Consider the following 17,685-nt stretch of genomic DNA (forward strand, 5'->3'; position numbering starts at 1 on the left):
TTTCTCAAAGTTGCAATTTACTTGATTTGCTATTCGGATCATTGAAGATGTTGGGTGACATTCTCATAGCTTGGTATACTATCCCCGGCACCCTTCTTTTGGATAGCCAAAGCACTTGCAACTGTCGCGAATTTGATGGCGTCCCCATAAGCTTCTCTATTTAAACTCAACTGACTGACTACTGAGCCAAAGAATGTGTCTCCTGCCCCCGTTGTATCAATGACGTTTTCTTTGGCCACGGTTCGGGATTTCAAGAACTCGACTTTTGGCGTCCCATCTCTTGTGGTTATAAAAAGAACTCCCATGGATCCTAAAGTTATGATCACAAGATTGACCCCTGAACTATTAATTTTGGGCAAAAGTTTGCGAGCCACATTTTCATAGTATTCAACTTTATCGTTTGAAGTGGTAAAGCTATTTGGAACATCGTTTGGGATGTCCAAAGATTCCAATATTTGTTGAGATTCAATTTCATTGACAATCAATAAATCGACATTCTTGAGGTAATCCCCAGGAACTTTCTTCATTGGAGAAGGATTGTAGGCAATTTGAATATTCGGACGATTTGTCTTTATCCAATTAATGGTTTGCACAAAGTATGGGAATTCATTTTGAAGCATTACAAATTGCTGTTTCTGTGAATCATGGGCTGGGAAATATTTATCGAAATCCGAATTGGATGGGGTAAGAAGATCATTAGCACCACCGGCAATCAAGATCCGATTTTCCCCATCACTTTCCACTAAAATGGTGGCTACCCCAGTACGCACACCGTTTTCTACCGTCACCTCAGAAATGTCAACCGCTTCTTTTTTCAACGAATCAAGTAATTCCGTGCCAAATGAATCATCGCCAACTTTACCAATCATCCTAACGGTATATGTGTCGTTGTTCTTGACAGTAGATGGTAATAGACGGCCAAGTGCAAGAGCCTCGTTGAACCCTTTCCCGCCAGTATGAGTTTCGAAACTATCAGCCTTAATCGTTTCCCCACCCTGTGGGACCCGCGAGGTAAAGGTGACAAGATCATAATTAAGTGATCCAATAACTGTGAGAATGGTTTTGGTCATTTGTGATTGTGAATAATGTAATAATATTGGTACTTTCTAGTAATTTATATGTCTATATTTATAATGCTTTTTGTTCAGATCCACCAGATATTAATATTGTAACGAAGAACAATCAAAAAACGGACTTTAAAGTTCTGGGGAAAAAAAAAAAAAAAAAAAAAAGAAAGAATTCAGGTGACGTAATTCTATCGGCCATCAGGAATGGGGATGGTATTAGCTAATATCTTGACTATATCGTCTTGATAAGGTGGTATTTCTGATTATATAAAGCGTATTATATTTCGATAATCTGAGAGATCCTTGAATTGTTGTTGTACTATAGAATAGAATGCACAAATGAAAACATCCTTGACAAATAAGTATCCAGGATGCGTGAAACACTAATAAAGTCACTGGTGATAATTGTTAGAAAAATAACTTAATCTCCTCCTTCTCAACATTATCTACCTTTTTTTTTTTTGGAACTCCACGTCACAGCAATGCTCTCATAACATTTATAATCATACTTTGAGTGCTTGGTTGAACTTAGGGTTCTGCTACTGGGTGATTTCTCAGTTTAATTCTAAGTTACGTCTTACGCAAAGTACTGGTTCTGTTATTGTGCTTTATGGATAGTTTGAATTATGTTAGTCTTCAGAAATGTGTGTAGCTAATGTCTCATTTCGTGATCTTTCCTATAAATACTTGTGTTGTGTAAATGGCTAACCATAATAATAAAAAGTTCGATATTGTAATTTTGAAGTGGACTATTTGCATCACTGTAGAGTTTGTGTTTTTCTTTTTCTTTTTTTCTATTTATGAAACAAATATACGTGAAACAACCACAACCATCGTCAATTTAATAAGGGTGTGAATCGTATTTTATTGTAGTGTATCCAACACGATAATACAAAGTCGCGACTCTATTTGATAGATATTCCACTCATGCTGCTAGAATGGGACGATCATCAATGAGAAAATTAAATCTAACAACATTAAGAACCAAAACAATTACTATTCATTTATTGACCATTGCTCATCCCATTCTTTTTGTTGTTGTTGTTGTTGTTTTAGCTGCTGCACCACACGTATTTATCTACTTATCCGGTCTACTGAGACAGAATTGATCACCAGCCAAATACCTCTTCAAGCGGGATTTTGCCAGATTTATTTGCTAGTCGAAGTGCAGGGTTCTCCCTGACCAACAGGTGCGTTCCAGCACATTTCACCGACCCCCGTCTACTCATCATGCATCACACTATCTCGTGAATAGCCAGCCTGCAAATCCTGTCAACCTCCAATAAATACTCGAAGCTTTTCCTTGTATATAAAAAAGGCTAAAAAAAAAAGAAAAATTTTGTTTAGTCTGCCTTCAGTTAACCTTTTCATTGGTATTAGCTACTAAAGATATACACGTTCTGAAGAAGTAAAAGAAAAGTGAAGGAAGATACTCAAGATGTCTATGCCTGGGTCAGCCATTAGAGGGCCTCAACAAGAAGATAATATTGCCCTCAAAACTGGAGCTTCTACGCCTCTTCCTCAAGCCGAAAAGTTGAAGCTGTCTGCCCGCTCAAGGAAGTCTTATCAATTATCAGGACAACCTCCAATCGATAAACCACCTCGCGACCTTTTCAACCGTGTCACGTCATTTGTGGACGAGAAAATGGGACAAATCCCTAGTCCAATGGAGCTCCATCGTCCATCAGAACCTTCTTATCATGAAAATAATCGTTTCCACAATGTCAAACTAATGCTCATCAATAAAGTTCTCGAATACCCTTTTTTCGAAACCCCGATATTTTTCATCAGCCTCTTTGGTATTCCAGAAAATGCGTTCACTCTTGGATCTTTTCTTCAACTTTTCCAAATGGCCATTCAAATCGCCACTATCTGCTTGTGTGCTCAATCACTTAAAAATGACGATTATGAAATCCAACACAGAATCTGGGCTTTCCTCATTGCTCAATCGTCAATTATTTTGGCAGTGGCTACCCTTTTCACCTTCCGTGTACTTCGCTTGGGAAATAATGGTGCCGTTTTATACAGTCTCGTCAGTGCTTGCCTCGCGTTTGCTGCGTTTGGTGTGGCCCTTGGGATCCTTATGCCAACCGAATGTACCAATGAAGTTATGTACTGTCGTATGAGACGTGCCACTACTGGTCTTGTGTCTCTTAGTGCTTTCCTTTGGCTCATGGAACTTGTGATCTTTATTACTATTGTCTATGTGGCTCGTCTTAACATCATCCCAGATCCAAACGATGGGATGTATGAAGGGTTCGTTATTCCATTCAGTGCTGGAAATGAAACTTATCCTCCAAAGGGCGATGATCACCGTTTCAGTGGCTCTGTTTACCCTCAAAGCGAAATCACTAATGTCGGTGAGCCACATCAATTTCTCAAGACTCCTGCCTCCTTGATCACTCCTCAAGCTCCAATGGAAATCGCTTCATCTCCTGAGCCTCCTGTGATGAGAAGATTAATTATCACAGAGGCTGGTCTTGAACCAGTTCACAGTGATTCTCAATTAGAAGGTCTCAAACCAATTGTACTCTACGCTAATCCGGAACAAGCTTCTACTGAAGAAGCGGCTGAACCCCAGCTTTAAATCTAATATGTTTCATTAATCATTTCGTCATAAATATTTCCTTTTGCTCTGTTGTTTTGTCAGCTCATTTCCTTTTTATTCTATTTTTCTTAATCATATCCATATATACTAGCAGATGTGTTTATACTCCTCGCCATTACATTGCATTTCCATTTTCCCAATTAGTTCCAATTACCCAGTTAATATAAACAAAAAACAGTATGGCTTCTTTGATTATAAAACATTGTAATTGTTTTTTTAAGATTTCAACGCAGTAGTAGATTGGGTATTCAAAAAGTAGAAAAAAAAAAAAAATGAAAAATTTGGTTTGTGAATATCTAAAGAACCTTAGAAATATGGAACAGACCTTCTTAGCACATTTCTTGGGTATATCTCTCAGAGGTACAAGAAAAATTGACACTAGCATTATTTCTTCAGTATCACCTGAGTCAAAAGATACTAGAGAATTAATTATACCCCGCTGATATGGCATATTATGGCCAACGGTATGTTATTATGAAAAAAAAAAAAGTTAATAAGCTGTTCCGTATCAATGCACTTCTAGGAGCAGCAAAACTTTTGACGTTAATCTCTTATTGTAGATTTAATCGCATTACTAAATTATATTATACCGCATTTAAATATATTTCTATTCTTATTATTATTATTCTTCTGCGAATACTAAACTCAAATACATCACAGTTTCTGGGTGTTAAAATTGTCTGTCTCTTTTGATTAGCCGCCTCTTTACAAGAAATGTTTCTTTCAAGCCTGCAGGTTTTGTGGCAAACCATCTAAATAATTATATATTTTCAAAGGGAAAAAAAAAAAAAGAAAATTCTCATTCTCATTCTCATCTTCAAAACTTAGTATAAGTGATTTTCCTCTATCCCGTATTTGGAGAAATAACTGAATACAATGGTAATCCTTTTGTTCCTCGTTTGTTATATATGGTGTGTTACCGCCGTTGAAGAAAATCTTGAATTGCTTCATTCCAAAATTAAGGTCCACTATAATCAAGTAATTACTAATGATATCGAAGCAAGCTTCACAAATGAAAGGAAATCTATGTCTTCCACAAGATCTATTATTCTTTCTGAAAACTATCTTTCAGATCCTGATCAACTTATCACGCTTGGTCTATCTGGACTCATTAAAAGTTCATATTCAATTAGTGTCCTAATGCCACCAAATAGCACCCAAACCACAAGTTACTTGGTTCCATCTGGATCCCAGCTCTTAATGGTGTTTTATATAGATAATGGCTTCGTCACTGAAATTGATGATACTGAACCTTTCACACCTCTTTGTATTGCAAAGTATTCTTGGCTTCAAGAGGTCTTCGCGGTTATTCCTTACGATTACATTGAAACTAATTTTGATGTTGATGCGGCTGAAATCATTTCCCAATTAGATAGCAGTGCTCCTGAAAGTTTGCATGCAAATATGAACTTAGACAGTATGCCTTATTTTGTAATGGCGTTCAAGACTGAGGCTCCCTCACCAATTTTCAATCACACTCAAATGGAAAGAAATAATTCTTACATGTTTAAAGAATATAATGACAGTAGAACATACCTTGACATGATAGCAAGTCAATGGACTGATAGATTCGGCATTGACTCGTTTGCACGTACCAATTATTGCATCATAAATGAAACCCAAGGGAATTGCTTAAACATAGATGAGATAGATGGAACTATCAACGTTTCTCCTTTTGAAATCGAAAATACCAGAAAAAAGAGAACCGTGAAAGATGAGAAATTTGATTTGCAAAAAATGAATATTGAAATTCAGAAATTGAAAGATATTGATATAAATCAAATGGTGGATGGTGATGAAAAGATCATGAATATTGTAGAACCTGGATTAGAAAATAACCAGTTTGCAAAAAGGTCAAGAGTAAAAAAGGCATTGAAACCAGAATCTCAAGATTTAAAAGAGCTTAGAGAAAGTCTACTTTACTCAAAAGAGACAATTGCAAGTATTTTCAATTCTTTGAAAAAAATGACTACTGAAAATCTTAGTGAAAGTACTCGACAAAACCTCACCAACTTTGGCAAGAAGGTAGGGGATTTATTGGCAACTGGGGAATTTAAATTATCCATTCAGGTAAACAATGACAGCAAGGGAATGGAATCCAAAACATATTCCCATGAATTGAACATTTAGACTAGTTTATTATTCAAATTATTTTCATATGAATAAATACTGAACAAGAGGTTTCCTAGCAAATGACTTTCAGCAACCCCGTTATTTCTATTACGTGTTTCAATTCTATTTGAGTTCCACAAGATATTTCATTCTATAGATTATTATAACTTTTTCTTATTAACTAAATTATTGATTATTGGGGACTTCATCTTCCTATCTTATTGTGGAAGTGATAAACAGTACAGGTTATCCAAAAAACTAGAAATATCAGTAATAATTGACAGTACGGTATGCATTTCCGGCATAAACTATCATAACGTCAACTGATTCTCAATCATGATATTAATAACCAAGAATTCACTACGCTATTTCATTGGATAGCACTTCTTCTTATCTAAGCCAGCAGCCCACACCTAATAAATTATAACATTGAAGATAGTAGTATGTTCCCACTATCGCGTCTTACCATATCGGGTACTTTCCATCGATTCAGAAGGTTACCCGATATGCAGTGTATGCGATTTTCCTTTTTTTTTTTTTTATTTTCTCAGTGAAATTGATGATGTCTTCCCATTCAGTTGACCTATATTACAGGTTATTTCAAATAGAGAAATAAACATTTGAAACCATGTCAAAATTGATTATTGCCGGCAAAGGCCAACCGCTCGCTTACGGTGCCCTTATTGCTGCATCTCTTGTGAACAACGCTCATAAAGACGCTATTGCTGTTGAATATGTTGACGAAAAGTCTGCTTCTAAACAATCTAAAGATGCCAATGCGGTTTTGAATGATTCTACCATCGGTAGCGGTGCCATCATTGCTGCTCTTGCCTCCAAGTACCCAGATGTGTTTGGTACTGATTCAACCGAAATCACTCACTGGCTCGAATATGCCACCAAACTTACCACCAAGAATTTCAAGGAATTATCCGAAGTGTTGAAAGTTCTCGAATCCCACTTAAATTTCAGATCTTACATTGTTGGTTACGCCACCACTGCTGCTGATGTTGCTATCTGGGGTAACTTGCGTGCTAACCCAATTGTCGGATCTATCATTAAGAACAAGGTTTTCATCAATGTGTCCCGTTGGTACGGTTTGGTGGAAAGTAACGCTACCTTTAGCGGTGCTGCTGAATTGTTGACCAAATCTCTTGGGGAGTTGCGTAAGAAATCCACTGGAGGTAAGAAAGAAGGTCACAAGGCCAATTTCGACATTGATTTGCCAGGTGCTGAAATAGGTAAGGTTGTCACTCGTTTCCCACCTGAACCATCTGGATACTTGCACATTGGACATGCTAAGGCCGCTATTTTGAACCAATATTTCGCCCAAGCTTATAAAGGTAAGTTGATCATTAGATTTGACGATACCAACCCATCGAAGGAAAAGACCGAATTCGAACAATCCATCATCGAAGATTTGGAATTATTGGGGATTAAGGGTGATATGCTCACTTACTCTTCCGACTACTTCCAAACCATGTACGACTTGGCAATTAAAATGATCAAGGAAGGTAAAGCTTATTGTGACAACACTCCTCAAGAACAAATGAGAGCCGAAAGAATGGATGGTATCAAATCTGCCAAGAGAGACGCCACTGTCGAAGAAAACTTGAGAATTTTTGAAACCGAGATGAAGAATGCCACCGAAGTTGGTCAAACTTACTGTTTGCGTGCTAAGATCTCTTTTGATTGTCCAAACAAGGCTCTCAGAGATCCAGTTATTTACCGTTGTAACTTGACCCCACATCACAGAACCGGTACCGCTTGGAAAATGTACCCAACTTACGATTTCTGTGTTCCAATTGTTGATTCCATTGAAGGTGTCACCCACGCTTTGCGTACCATCGAATACCGTGACCGTAACCCACAATACGAATGGATGCTCAAAGCCTTGAACTTGCGTAAGGTTCACATTTGGGATTTCGCTCGTGTCAACTTTGTTAGAACTTTGTTGTCCAAACGTAAGTTGCAATGGTTTGTCGACAAAGATTACGTCAGTGGTTGGGATGATCCTCGTTTCCCAACCGTCCGTGGTGTTAGAAGACGTGGTATGACCGTTGAAGGGTTGCGTAACTTTGTTATCTCCCAAGGTCCATCCAAGAATATCATCAACTTGGACTGGTCTTTGATCTGGGCTGTTAACAAGAAGGTCATTGACCCAGTGGCTCCACGTTACTCTAGTGTGGTGAAGGAAAATGTTGTTACTTTCAACATTGCCGATGGTCCTGCCACTCCAGTCATGGAAGAAAAGCCAAAGCACAAGAAGAACCCAGCTGTTGGTAAGAAGCCAGTGTACTACTACAATAAGGTTTTGATTGATCAAGCCGATGCTGAATTGATCAAGGATGGCGAAGAGCTCACTTTGATGGACTGGGGTAATGTTATTGTTGACAAGGTCCACAAGGATGCCAACGGTATCGTCACTTCTACTGATGGTAAATTGCACTTGGAAGGTGATTTCCGTAAGACCGAAAAGAAGATCACCTGGATTGCCGATGTTCCAGAACAAGTTATGCCAATTGAAATGATTGACTTTGACCATATGATTGTCAAAGACAAATTGGAAGAAGGTGACAACTTTGAAGATTTCATCACTCCAAAATCAGAATTCCACACCTTGGGTTATGGTGATGTCAACATCAAGAGCTTGAAGGTTGGTGATATTATTCAATTTGAAAGAAAGGGTTATTTCAGATTGGATAAGCAAGCCTCTGAAGGCAAGCCAGCTGTGTTCTTCACCATCCCAGATGGTAAGACTATCAACAGATACGGTAACAAGAAATAGATTATCTTATGTAGTTTTTAGATCTAAATGAAATGATTTCCCATATATTATTATTATTATTATTATTATTATTATAATTATTCTTGTTGTGTTATTATGTAACATCATGTATCGTAGCGCATACATCGCGAGGGGGAGGACCAACAAACTCTAATTTTTTTTCTACGGTTACGCACCGATGGCGGGGCACCACGACTTTCTTTCCAGATTTTTCTGTTTTGTTGGAGGTTTTTCCATTCTTTCTTCTCTTTCCCTCCAGACCTACAGTTGCTCAGCAATACAAACATATACACACAATGGTCTACTCTGTTCACCAAATCGGTGCTAAAAACACCTTGGAATACAAGACTTACATTGCCAAGGATGGTAAGGTCGTCTCCCCATTCCACGACATTCCTCTTTATGCTGATGAATCCAAGAAGATCCTCAACATGATTGTGGAAATTCCACGTTGGACTAACGCTAAGATGGAAATCTGCAAAGAACAAACTCTTAACCCAATCATCCAAGACACCAAGAAGGGTAAGTTGAGATTTGTCAGAAACTGTTTCCCTCACCACGGTTACATCCACAACTACGGTGCTTTCCCACAAACCTGGGAAGACCCAAACACCGCTCACCCTGAAACCAAGGCCAACGGTGATGACGATCCTTTGGATGTTTGTGAAATTGGTGAAACCGTTGGTTACACTGGTCAAGTCAAGCAAGTCAAGGTTCTTGGTATCATGGCTTTGTTGGACGAAGGTGAAACCGACTGGAAGGTCATCGTCATTGACGTCAACGACCCATTGGCTCCAAAATTGAACGACATCGAAGATGTTGAAAGACACTTGCCAGGTTTGTTGCGTGCCACTAACGAATGGTTCCGTATCTACAAAATCCCAGATGGTAAGCCAGAAAACCAATTTGCTTTCACTGGTGAATGCAAGAACAAGAAGTACGCTGAAGAAATCATTGCCGAATGTAACGAATCCTGGAACAAGTTGATTGGTGGTAAGATCGAACCAAAGGAAATCCAATTGACCAACACCACTTTGGCCAACACTGAAAGCTACTCTGCTGAAGCTGCTTTTGCTGTCCCACCAGCTGATCCAAAGCAAGATGCCCCAATCGATGCCTCTATTGACAAGTGGTTTTTCATTTCTGGTGCTAGCGCCTAAGCGGGTCAAAAAAAAACAACAACAACAATAGTAACAACAATTTCTTAATAAAGCAAATTGTATTCAGATTTTGAGTTGACCAGTTTATATAATCATGTATTAAAATTTTTCGTTTAAAATAACATGACACCTTTTATTAAATTTTACAACCTTTGATTTTACCTGTAGATTTATCATTACATACATTGAAAAAAGAAAAGGAAAAAAGAAACGAACAAACAAACAAACTATCTATTGGTATTAATCATTCTCTGACTTGTCTAATGAACTGTTCAATTTTCACATTGTCCTTTCTTTTAGCGGTTTCAATACCACTACTAACATCAACACCAATCACCCCATTGACCCTTTTTGCCAACGCCACATTGTCTGGCGCCAATCCCCCGGCCAACATGAATTTTATCGTCCCATTCGCATTGATTTTATCAATCAGTTCCCAATCTAAGGTTGTCCCTTCACCTCCAACAGCGCTGTCCAATAACACAAGCAAGTGTTGACCATTGACACAAATTTCATTGGTAAGTTTTTCAGAATCCTGGAGGTCTTGTACGAGGTATCGAGAAATAACGGGGATCCCCAATTTTTTGAGTTCTTTAACGTATTCAAGCTTATTTTCTGACCCGTGAAGCTGCACAATATCCAAATTGGTGGCGTTCACTGCATCAACGATCTCTGGTATTGATTGGTTTTGGAACACCCCAACTAAAAAAGGTCCATTATTTGCCAATTGTTCCTGTACCTTGGTGAAATATTCAGCACCAGAAGACGCAACATCACCAGAAAGCACAGACTGGAAGAATTCAGTTTTATTGAAATCAGGGTTTTTAACAAGTCTAGCATCGTGGCATCGTTGGGAGATGTCTTTGGCTACTTGGTGATGGACGGTTCGACTTCTACCAGGAACGAAAATTGCTCCTAGAAGATCTGCACCATTATCAATAGCACACTGGGCAGCGTCGATGGTCTGGAGACCGCAAGTTTTAGCAAGAATCACCATGTTTTTATCTGATATATTATTAAATTTTTTATTTTTTATTATATCAATGAAGACTTAATTAACAAAGAAAGAATCAAACGAAAGAAAAAAAAAAAAAGGGTTTTGTAGTCATCGGGGGTGCACCACCCGGAACAATTATATAAGCTGTAAAAAAACAGCCAGGAAAAAAGTGACATCAGACAGGAATTTAATAACAATTTGCAATCACATTATTGTATTCGTTCCATTTATTTTCATTATCTATTTTCTGGGGGGTATATTTCAAACTCATTCAGAGATATTCCTGGATTGTCCATTTTTCATATTCCATTTTTCTCTGTTTTGATCGAAAATAATATCATAAATGTTCAAGAGGCAGAAGATGATAAACGGTAGAGACGAATCATCAATTACTCCAGCGTTGATCAGTCAAGGACCGTTTACCATAGAAGATTTTGAAGGAGGGCTTCAGAACCTTGAACAGCTACATTCCAAGAAGATTCTCGTGTTGGGGGCTGGTGGTTTGGGATGTGAGATTCTTAAGAACATGGCCCTATCAGGGTTCAAGCACATCGATGTCATTGATATGGATACCATTGACATCTCCAATTTGAATCGTCAGTTTCTTTTCAGAACAAAAGATATTGGCAAATCCAAGGCGATTGTTGCCTGTGAATTCATTAGGAAAAGGGTAAAAGACGTCAATGTGACCCCCCATTTTGCGAAAATTCAAACCATGGGGGACGATTTCTTCAAACAGTTTGATTTGATAATTCTGGGACTCGATAACATCGAAGCCCGTCGCTGGGTGAACTCCCTTGTGATTTCCTTATACGATGTCAATGATGATGACTCGCTTATACCGATGATTGATGGCGGTACAGAAGGGTTCAGGGGTCAATCTAGGGTGATTTTTCCTAGACTCACCGCGTGTTATGAATGTACTTTATCCCTTGCCCCAGCAGTGAAGACACAATATCCAGTATGTACCATTGCCAATACTCCAAGATTGCCAGAGCATTGTATCGAGTATGTGAATTTGATCGAATGGCCGAAACAATTCCCCGATAAGAAGTTCGATGCCGATAATCCTGACGATGTCACCTGGCTTTATGACCGATCGTTGGATCGTGCCAAACAATTCAACATTTCTGGAGTGACAAGATCGCTAGCCTTAGGAGTGGTCAAGAACATTATTCCGGCAATTGCCTCTACCAATGCCATCATTGCTGCCAGCTGCGTGAATGAGGCATTCAAAGTACTTACCAGTTGTAATCCAAATTTGGAATATTGTATGCAATATTCTGGTGATAATGAACCATTCACATTTAATTTTGCTCCGGAACAACAGGCAGATTGCCCTATTTGTGGATGAAAATGTTATTTTTGGTTGCTTTAAATAGTAAGGATGTTTTGAAATGAAGGAGATCTTAGGAAGAGGATATATATATATCAACATATATTCCCAAGCAAACTTCCTCACAGTACACAATTCTTTTACAATTTGTAATATATAAATGCTTGGGTATGTCTATGAATTATTGTAGTACTAAAGTGTATTATGGAAAAAAAAAAGATTGAATGAATGAGAAAAAAAAAGACAGAGGGAGAGAAATTTGGAAATTCCGTAATCAGCCTCCTAAAAAACTCTGGCGTTGAATATGAGCATTCAACCTGGCCTGGTTAGCTGAATGTAACACTTGAGACAATCTCTTTGCTGACGCAGGATCTTTTTTCAGAACTTGCATAAAAAGTTGTTGATACTGTGGTACCATATTATCAACAAATTCTGTAGGTTTTTGATTATTAGAAAATTCTACCGACATTCTTTTTTGTTGAGATTGACGTTGAGGAGGAGCGCTAGTCACCGGAGCATAGTTAGCTTGATGGTAAGGTCTAGAGTAATTTTTGGATACACTTTGTTGACCTTTTTTCTCCAGATATTGAAGGGCAAGACATTCTGATGGAAGTTGATTCTGAGAATCATTTTCCGGGTATGGAAGGGCTGCTTGAGCTTTAGGATGATATTTTAGATGGTTTGTTCCCAAACCGTCATTGGCGGGGTATGGAAGATTCATAAGAAGTGAACGACGATATGTTTGAGGGTCCGTCAGCGAAGAAAGTTCATTGACAGGATAAGGAAGAATTGAATTATGGTGATCGGTTTTTGGAGGCACCATTTGACAAGAAGAAGTTGGACGGGGTACGATAGAGCTCTGAGGTGGCGGAATTCTGCGATATTTCTCTGGAGATGGTTCAGGTTTTGGAGATTCAACCACTGCACGCCGAGGCAGTCTTGGAGGTGGCAATCCTTGTTGACGAGGAGGCGGCAAAGGTAAATTTTTTTGAATCAGGAGGTTGGAAACATTCTTTTTCTTTTGACGGTGGTCGTTTGCTTCTGGAGAGCAATGCTTGGGGGTCATTAATAGAGGAATATCAGAGTTGCAACGCATATTGTTTGTGGCATATTGCTGTTTCTGCTGTCGTTCTTTTTGAAGTTCTTGTTCGACCATATATCTTTGGTATTTCTCCAACCCATCAGATTTTCTATTTTCCGATCCTGTGTCACATTGTGGTGAGATATCATTAGTATTGAATAAGTCCTCTAACAATTGACTTGGTGGTCTCGCATGTTTGATTTCTGTTTGATCTTGAAGCAATTCCGAATTTCTGATTGATATGACTGATACCCGTTTTGCGGCCTCTTTAGATAATTGGTGCTCAGGTCTTGCGAAGCTCGGTGAGTTGTTACCTGGAGCCGATCTGGCGGGTGAAAGACAGTTGGATTGAGAAGGTGACGATACGTCGGCAATGGTTGGTGGTACACTTTGGATGGGTGATAAGAAATTGAATTCGTCTTCATGATCATGCTGAACTTTCTTCACCATCAATTCCGTCAACGGAGACACATACATCGATGCTTGTGAAAGACGTTTTTGTCGTTTAATGTCTGATTCAGTGCAGTTGTTATTCACGGTGAGTTTTTTACCCACTGGGGCGTAAATGTCGTCAGTGAGCTCATTGATACTACCACTGATAGAAGACCCTTTAAGAGTGGTGTCGAATGAGTTTAAACTTTCTGAACCATCACTATAATAATAGAGTTTGCCCTTAGAAGCAAAGCTGTTGGTAGTGATAGGAATGATATTGTAACTGCCAGTTTTCTGGATTATCTTTTTTTCCTCACGGGCTTTACGATTGGCGTATGCACATTGACAAAGAACAATAATAAGCACCACTGAAAGTATGGCTCCAAGGACCGATCCAATAATAATGAATAAGAGATCATTGGGGAGTCGCAGGTGTTGGTTAGCGATGAACGGGTTATTCACCGTCGGAACTTGTACACTAACGGGTGTCACGGTGGTATGAAGTGTGGGCATGGCATTATATGTTGAAGTGATGGTCACGACAACCACCGCACCAACTTGGGCCATGAGCCGGAAGATGGCAGCTTTGATGCCTAGTTTTGGTACCATAAGGAGAGGATCAACGAGACCTTTTCTTTCGCAGCTTTTTTCTTCTTCTCAAAATTCATGTCTGATTTATTTTTGTCACAGAAAGGTCTCAAGCCCTGATATTTATTGGTTTCTATCATTATTGTGGAGGCACACCTTGCTGTGTCCCATTCCACGGATCTCTCCATTGGCATGTTGTGAAATGCTGCAGAATCCAAGTTTCACCACCGAGATTCAGCGGGTGCGGCACCCTGTCAGGAGGGATGGTAACAAAAGATATCCACGGGAATAGACAATATCAAATAGAAATAAACTGGTATTTTGCCATTCATGAATGAGGGTATCTGAGATAATGCAATGATGTGGAATCAGAATACTTTAATGGGAAACTAAATGAGAAAGCGTGGAGAAGGAGTTTGTAGAGGTACCGTACCGTGCGTGCAGTGAGCGTGTGCGATAGATAACGTCAAAGGAAATCAACAATAATTTTCAGTTTTTACACAGCACGTCGACCTACCATGGCCCCAGAATCCATACTTTTCAGATCGATCCCCATTTTTGATGTGCCAAATACTTGAGCAGCCATGAAGCTTTGATACTAAAAGTTATCGCTATCAAACAATTTTGACGATTATAGTTGAAATGTTAATATAATTGGGAATGCGTTAATGCAGACCAACGGAGTGGTACCATCCCATTACCACCCAAAGCTTAGTTTTTTTGACAAAGAATTTCTATAATTGGGAATGATATTGAGATGGTGACGGTTAATCATTGAGAGAGAGAGTATCCAATGAAATGATCCATGAGGACAATCTTTTTGGAAAGTTTCTGTCAAAAATATTTTTTGGCCATTGGTGAAAAAGTCCCAGTTTTAATATTTTTTATTTTATGGTTTAATTTCATTATTTTAAAAACTAATCAAGCAAAACTAGATCATGATTTATTTATTTTGGTTATAATATGAATAATTAGTTATGTATGCTGCCTTTTAGATCTAGATTATTGAGAAAAGAGTGTATTATTTGATGCATTGACGTAAGATTTTTGAGATTTAAGGGTGATATTAGAGATCATTATTTCTCATTGAAAGAAGTTCAAGACTTCTATTCAAATTGAGGTAAATCCAAATCAAATACACCAAAGAGACTGTATTGTTGACCATCGGAAAGTCTTAATAGCCATTGCAACATGTGCTTGAAATCTGCTACAGAATAAACAACAATTTGAGTGTAAACTTATATATATCAAATGTAATATGAATTGAAACAATGAAAAAAAAGATGACAAATAATAATAATAAAAAAAAAAATAGAGTATTTCAAGTGTGGAGAAAATTAGCAGTTATAATGTGGGGAAGAAATATATATATATAAACAAGATTAGTAAACTCTCTTACCAGGAGGAACGGTCTTACATTCATTTTCGTCCAAGGTCTTAGAAATGACATTTCTGTAAGCCAATTTGACTGGATCACCAGTATTCTTTTGCCATGACAAGGAGTGCTTCATCCAGTTGACATCATCTCTTTCTGGGAAATCTTCTCTAGCATGGGCACCACGAGATTCTTTTCTAGCGGCGGCAGAGTTGGCGGTTTGAGTGGCACAAGTCAACAAGTTTTCAAGTTCAAGAGTTTCCACCAAGTCAGAGTTCCAGATCATAGATCTGTCGGTAGTACCGACATCCTTGAAAGTCTTGTCGATAGCAGTAATACCCTTGACACCTTCGTCCAAAGTTTCTTGGGTTCTAAACACAGAAACATCCCTTTGCATAGTCTTTTGCATGGCCAATCTGATTTCAGAAGTTGGTTTTGGACCACTAGCGTTTCTAATCTTGTCCAATCTTTCAATAGAGTGTTTGCCGAGTTCGGCATCCAAAGGCTTGTGTGGTTTACCTGGGGTCAAGGAGTCTCTAACAGTATGGGAGACAGCTCTACCAAAGACAACTAAATCCAACAAAGAGTTAGCACCCAATCTGTTAGCACCGTGGACGGAAACACAAGCGGCTTCACCACAAGCCATAAGACCTGGAACAACCTTGTCCTTACCTTCTTCATCGATGGTCAAAACTTCACCGGTCCACTTAGTTGGGATACCACCCATATTGTAATGAACAGTTGGCAAAATTGGAATTGGTTCCTTAGTGACATCGACACCAGCGAAAATAGAAGCAGTTTCAGAAATACCTGGCAAACGTTCTTTAAGAACTGAAGCTGGCAAGTGAGACAATTGCAACAACATGTGGTCCTTTTCTGGACCAACACCTCTACCGGCTCTAATTTCCATGGTGATGGCTCTGGAGACGACATCTCTGGAGGCCAAATCCTTGGCGGTTGGAGCGTATCTTTCCATGAATCTTTCACCTTCAGAGTTGATCAAGAAACCACCTTCACCTCTGGCACCTTCGGTGATAAGACAACCGGAACCGTAAATACCGGAAGGATGGAATTGAATGAATTCCAAATCTTGCAATGGCAAGCCAGCTCTAGAAACCATAGCGAAACCATCACCGGTACAAGTGTGAGCAGAAGTACAACTGAAGTAAGCTCTTCCGTACCCACCAGTGGCCAACACGGTCTTGTGAGCTCTGAATCTGTGCAAAGTACCATCTTCTTGGTTGTAAGCCATGACACCGACACATTCACCGTTTTCCATGATCAAATCCATGGCAAAGTATTCGATGAAGAAATGGGTGTCGTGTCTAAGGGACTGACCGTACAAAGAGTGCAAAAGGGCGTGACCGGTTCTGTCGGCAACGGCACAGGTTCTGTAAGCTTGACCATCATGACCGTAGTTTCTGGCTTGCCCACCAAAGGCTCTTTGATAAATTCTACCTTCTTCAGTTCTGGAGAATGGGACCCCGAAATGTTCCAATTCATAGATAGAGGCTGGGGCTTCTCTGGTCATGTAGTGGATAGCGTCTTGGTCACCTAACCAATCGGAACCTTTGACGGTATCGTACATGTGCCAATGCCAGTCATCAGGGTGCATGTTACCAAGGGCAGCATTGATACCACCTTGAGCAGCGACGGTGTGGGATCTGGTTGGGAAAAGCTTGGAGATACAAGCGGTCTTGAACCCTTCGACAGCCAAACCAAAAGCGGCTCTCAAACCGGCACCACCGGCACCAACAACCACACAGTCATATTCGTGGTCGATGATGTGGTATTTTTCTCTCATGGATAAAGCAGCATTTTCTTTACCGTTGGCACTGGTACCGTTGGTGATGACAGAGTTGGCCTTCAAAGAGGAATGGAAAAGACGCTTTGATTGGGCGGCAACAGAAGTCTTAAAAAGACCAGAAGAACGCAACGAAAGCATTGTGAGTTGTTTTGCGTTGTGTAGAGAGTAGTATTATTGTTGTTGTGATAATAAAGACACTGGAAAAAAATGAAATCAACTTTTTCTTATTTTTTGGGGTCTATTTTTTCTATGTATGGGGTAGGATAGATAGATTACTTACTGTTTGCTATTCCACCAACAAGGAAAGAAGAAACAAGACAGAATGGCCGGGTGTAGT

General features: G+C 39.2%; 9 protein-coding genes across 9 annotated transcripts; 5 read left to right on the top strand and 4 right to left on the bottom strand. All coding sequences in view use genetic code 12, as the record gives it.

The window, feature by feature from the left end:
* Positions 1-38: 38 nt before the first annotated feature.
* On the bottom strand, positions 39-1,070 carry RBK1 (putative ribokinase; the record flags this gene model as incomplete). The annotated part of the gene is made up of 1 exon (XM_064999922.1): positions 39-1,070. The coding sequence occupies one exon, from the start codon at positions 1,068-1,070 to the stop codon at positions 39-41; it is 1,032 nt and encodes a 343-aa protein (XP_064855994.1).
* Positions 1,071-2,505: 1,435 nt separating this feature from the next.
* On the top strand, positions 2,506-3,654 carry DASC09_063390 (uncharacterized protein; the record flags this gene model as incomplete). The annotated part of the gene is made up of 1 exon (XM_064999923.1): positions 2,506-3,654. One exon carries the CDS (start codon positions 2,506-2,508, stop codon positions 3,652-3,654), a length of 1,149 nt encoding a protein of 382 aa, XP_064855995.1.
* An 897-nt stretch (positions 3,655-4,551) lies between these two features.
* DASC09_063400 (uncharacterized protein) lies at positions 4,552-5,805 on the top strand (the record flags this gene model as incomplete). Its single annotated transcript, XM_064999924.1, has 1 exon — positions 4,552-5,805. One exon carries the CDS (start codon positions 4,552-4,554, stop codon positions 5,803-5,805), a length of 1,254 nt encoding a protein of 417 aa, XP_064855996.1.
* Positions 5,806-6,415: 610 nt separating this feature from the next.
* On the top strand, positions 6,416-8,572 carry GUS1 (glutamate--tRNA ligase GUS1; the record flags this gene model as incomplete). The annotated part of the gene is made up of 1 exon (XM_064999925.1): positions 6,416-8,572. One exon carries the CDS (start codon positions 6,416-6,418, stop codon positions 8,570-8,572), a length of 2,157 nt encoding a protein of 718 aa, XP_064855997.1.
* A 296-nt stretch (positions 8,573-8,868) lies between these two features.
* Positions 8,869-9,732, top strand: IPP1 (inorganic diphosphatase IPP1; the record flags this gene model as incomplete). Its single annotated transcript, XM_064999926.1, has 1 exon — positions 8,869-9,732. One exon carries the CDS (start codon positions 8,869-8,871, stop codon positions 9,730-9,732), a length of 864 nt encoding a protein of 287 aa, XP_064855998.1.
* A 244-nt stretch (positions 9,733-9,976) lies between these two features.
* Positions 9,977-10,729, bottom strand: TRP1 (phosphoribosylanthranilate isomerase TRP1; the record flags this gene model as incomplete). The annotated part of the gene is made up of 1 exon (XM_064999927.1): positions 9,977-10,729. The coding sequence occupies one exon, from the start codon at positions 10,727-10,729 to the stop codon at positions 9,977-9,979; it is 753 nt and encodes a 250-aa protein (XP_064855999.1).
* Positions 10,730-11,072: 343 nt separating this feature from the next.
* On the top strand, positions 11,073-12,083 carry UBA3 (NEDD8-activating protein UBA3; the record flags this gene model as incomplete). Its single annotated transcript, XM_064999928.1, has 1 exon — positions 11,073-12,083. The coding sequence occupies one exon, from the start codon at positions 11,073-11,075 to the stop codon at positions 12,081-12,083; it is 1,011 nt and encodes a 336-aa protein (XP_064856000.1).
* A 256-nt stretch (positions 12,084-12,339) lies between these two features.
* DASC09_063450 (uncharacterized protein) lies at positions 12,340-14,187 on the bottom strand (the record flags this gene model as incomplete). Its single annotated transcript, XM_064999929.1, has 1 exon — positions 12,340-14,187. The coding sequence occupies one exon, from the start codon at positions 14,185-14,187 to the stop codon at positions 12,340-12,342; it is 1,848 nt and encodes a 615-aa protein (XP_064856001.1).
* A 1,361-nt stretch (positions 14,188-15,548) lies between these two features.
* DASC09_063460 (succinate dehydrogenase [ubiquinone] flavoprotein subunit) lies at positions 15,549-17,486 on the bottom strand (the record flags this gene model as incomplete). Its single annotated transcript, XM_064999930.1, has 1 exon — positions 15,549-17,486. One exon carries the CDS (start codon positions 17,484-17,486, stop codon positions 15,549-15,551), a length of 1,938 nt encoding a protein of 645 aa, XP_064856002.1.
* Positions 17,487-17,685: the final 199 nt, after the last annotated feature.

The sequence above is a fragment of the Saccharomycopsis crataegensis genome, assembly GCF_037102585.1.
Source record: "Saccharomycopsis crataegensis DNA, jcf7180000000098, whole genome shotgun sequence".
Lineage (NCBI taxonomy): Eukaryota > Fungi > Ascomycota > Saccharomycetes > Ascoideales > Saccharomycopsidaceae > Saccharomycopsis > Saccharomycopsis crataegensis.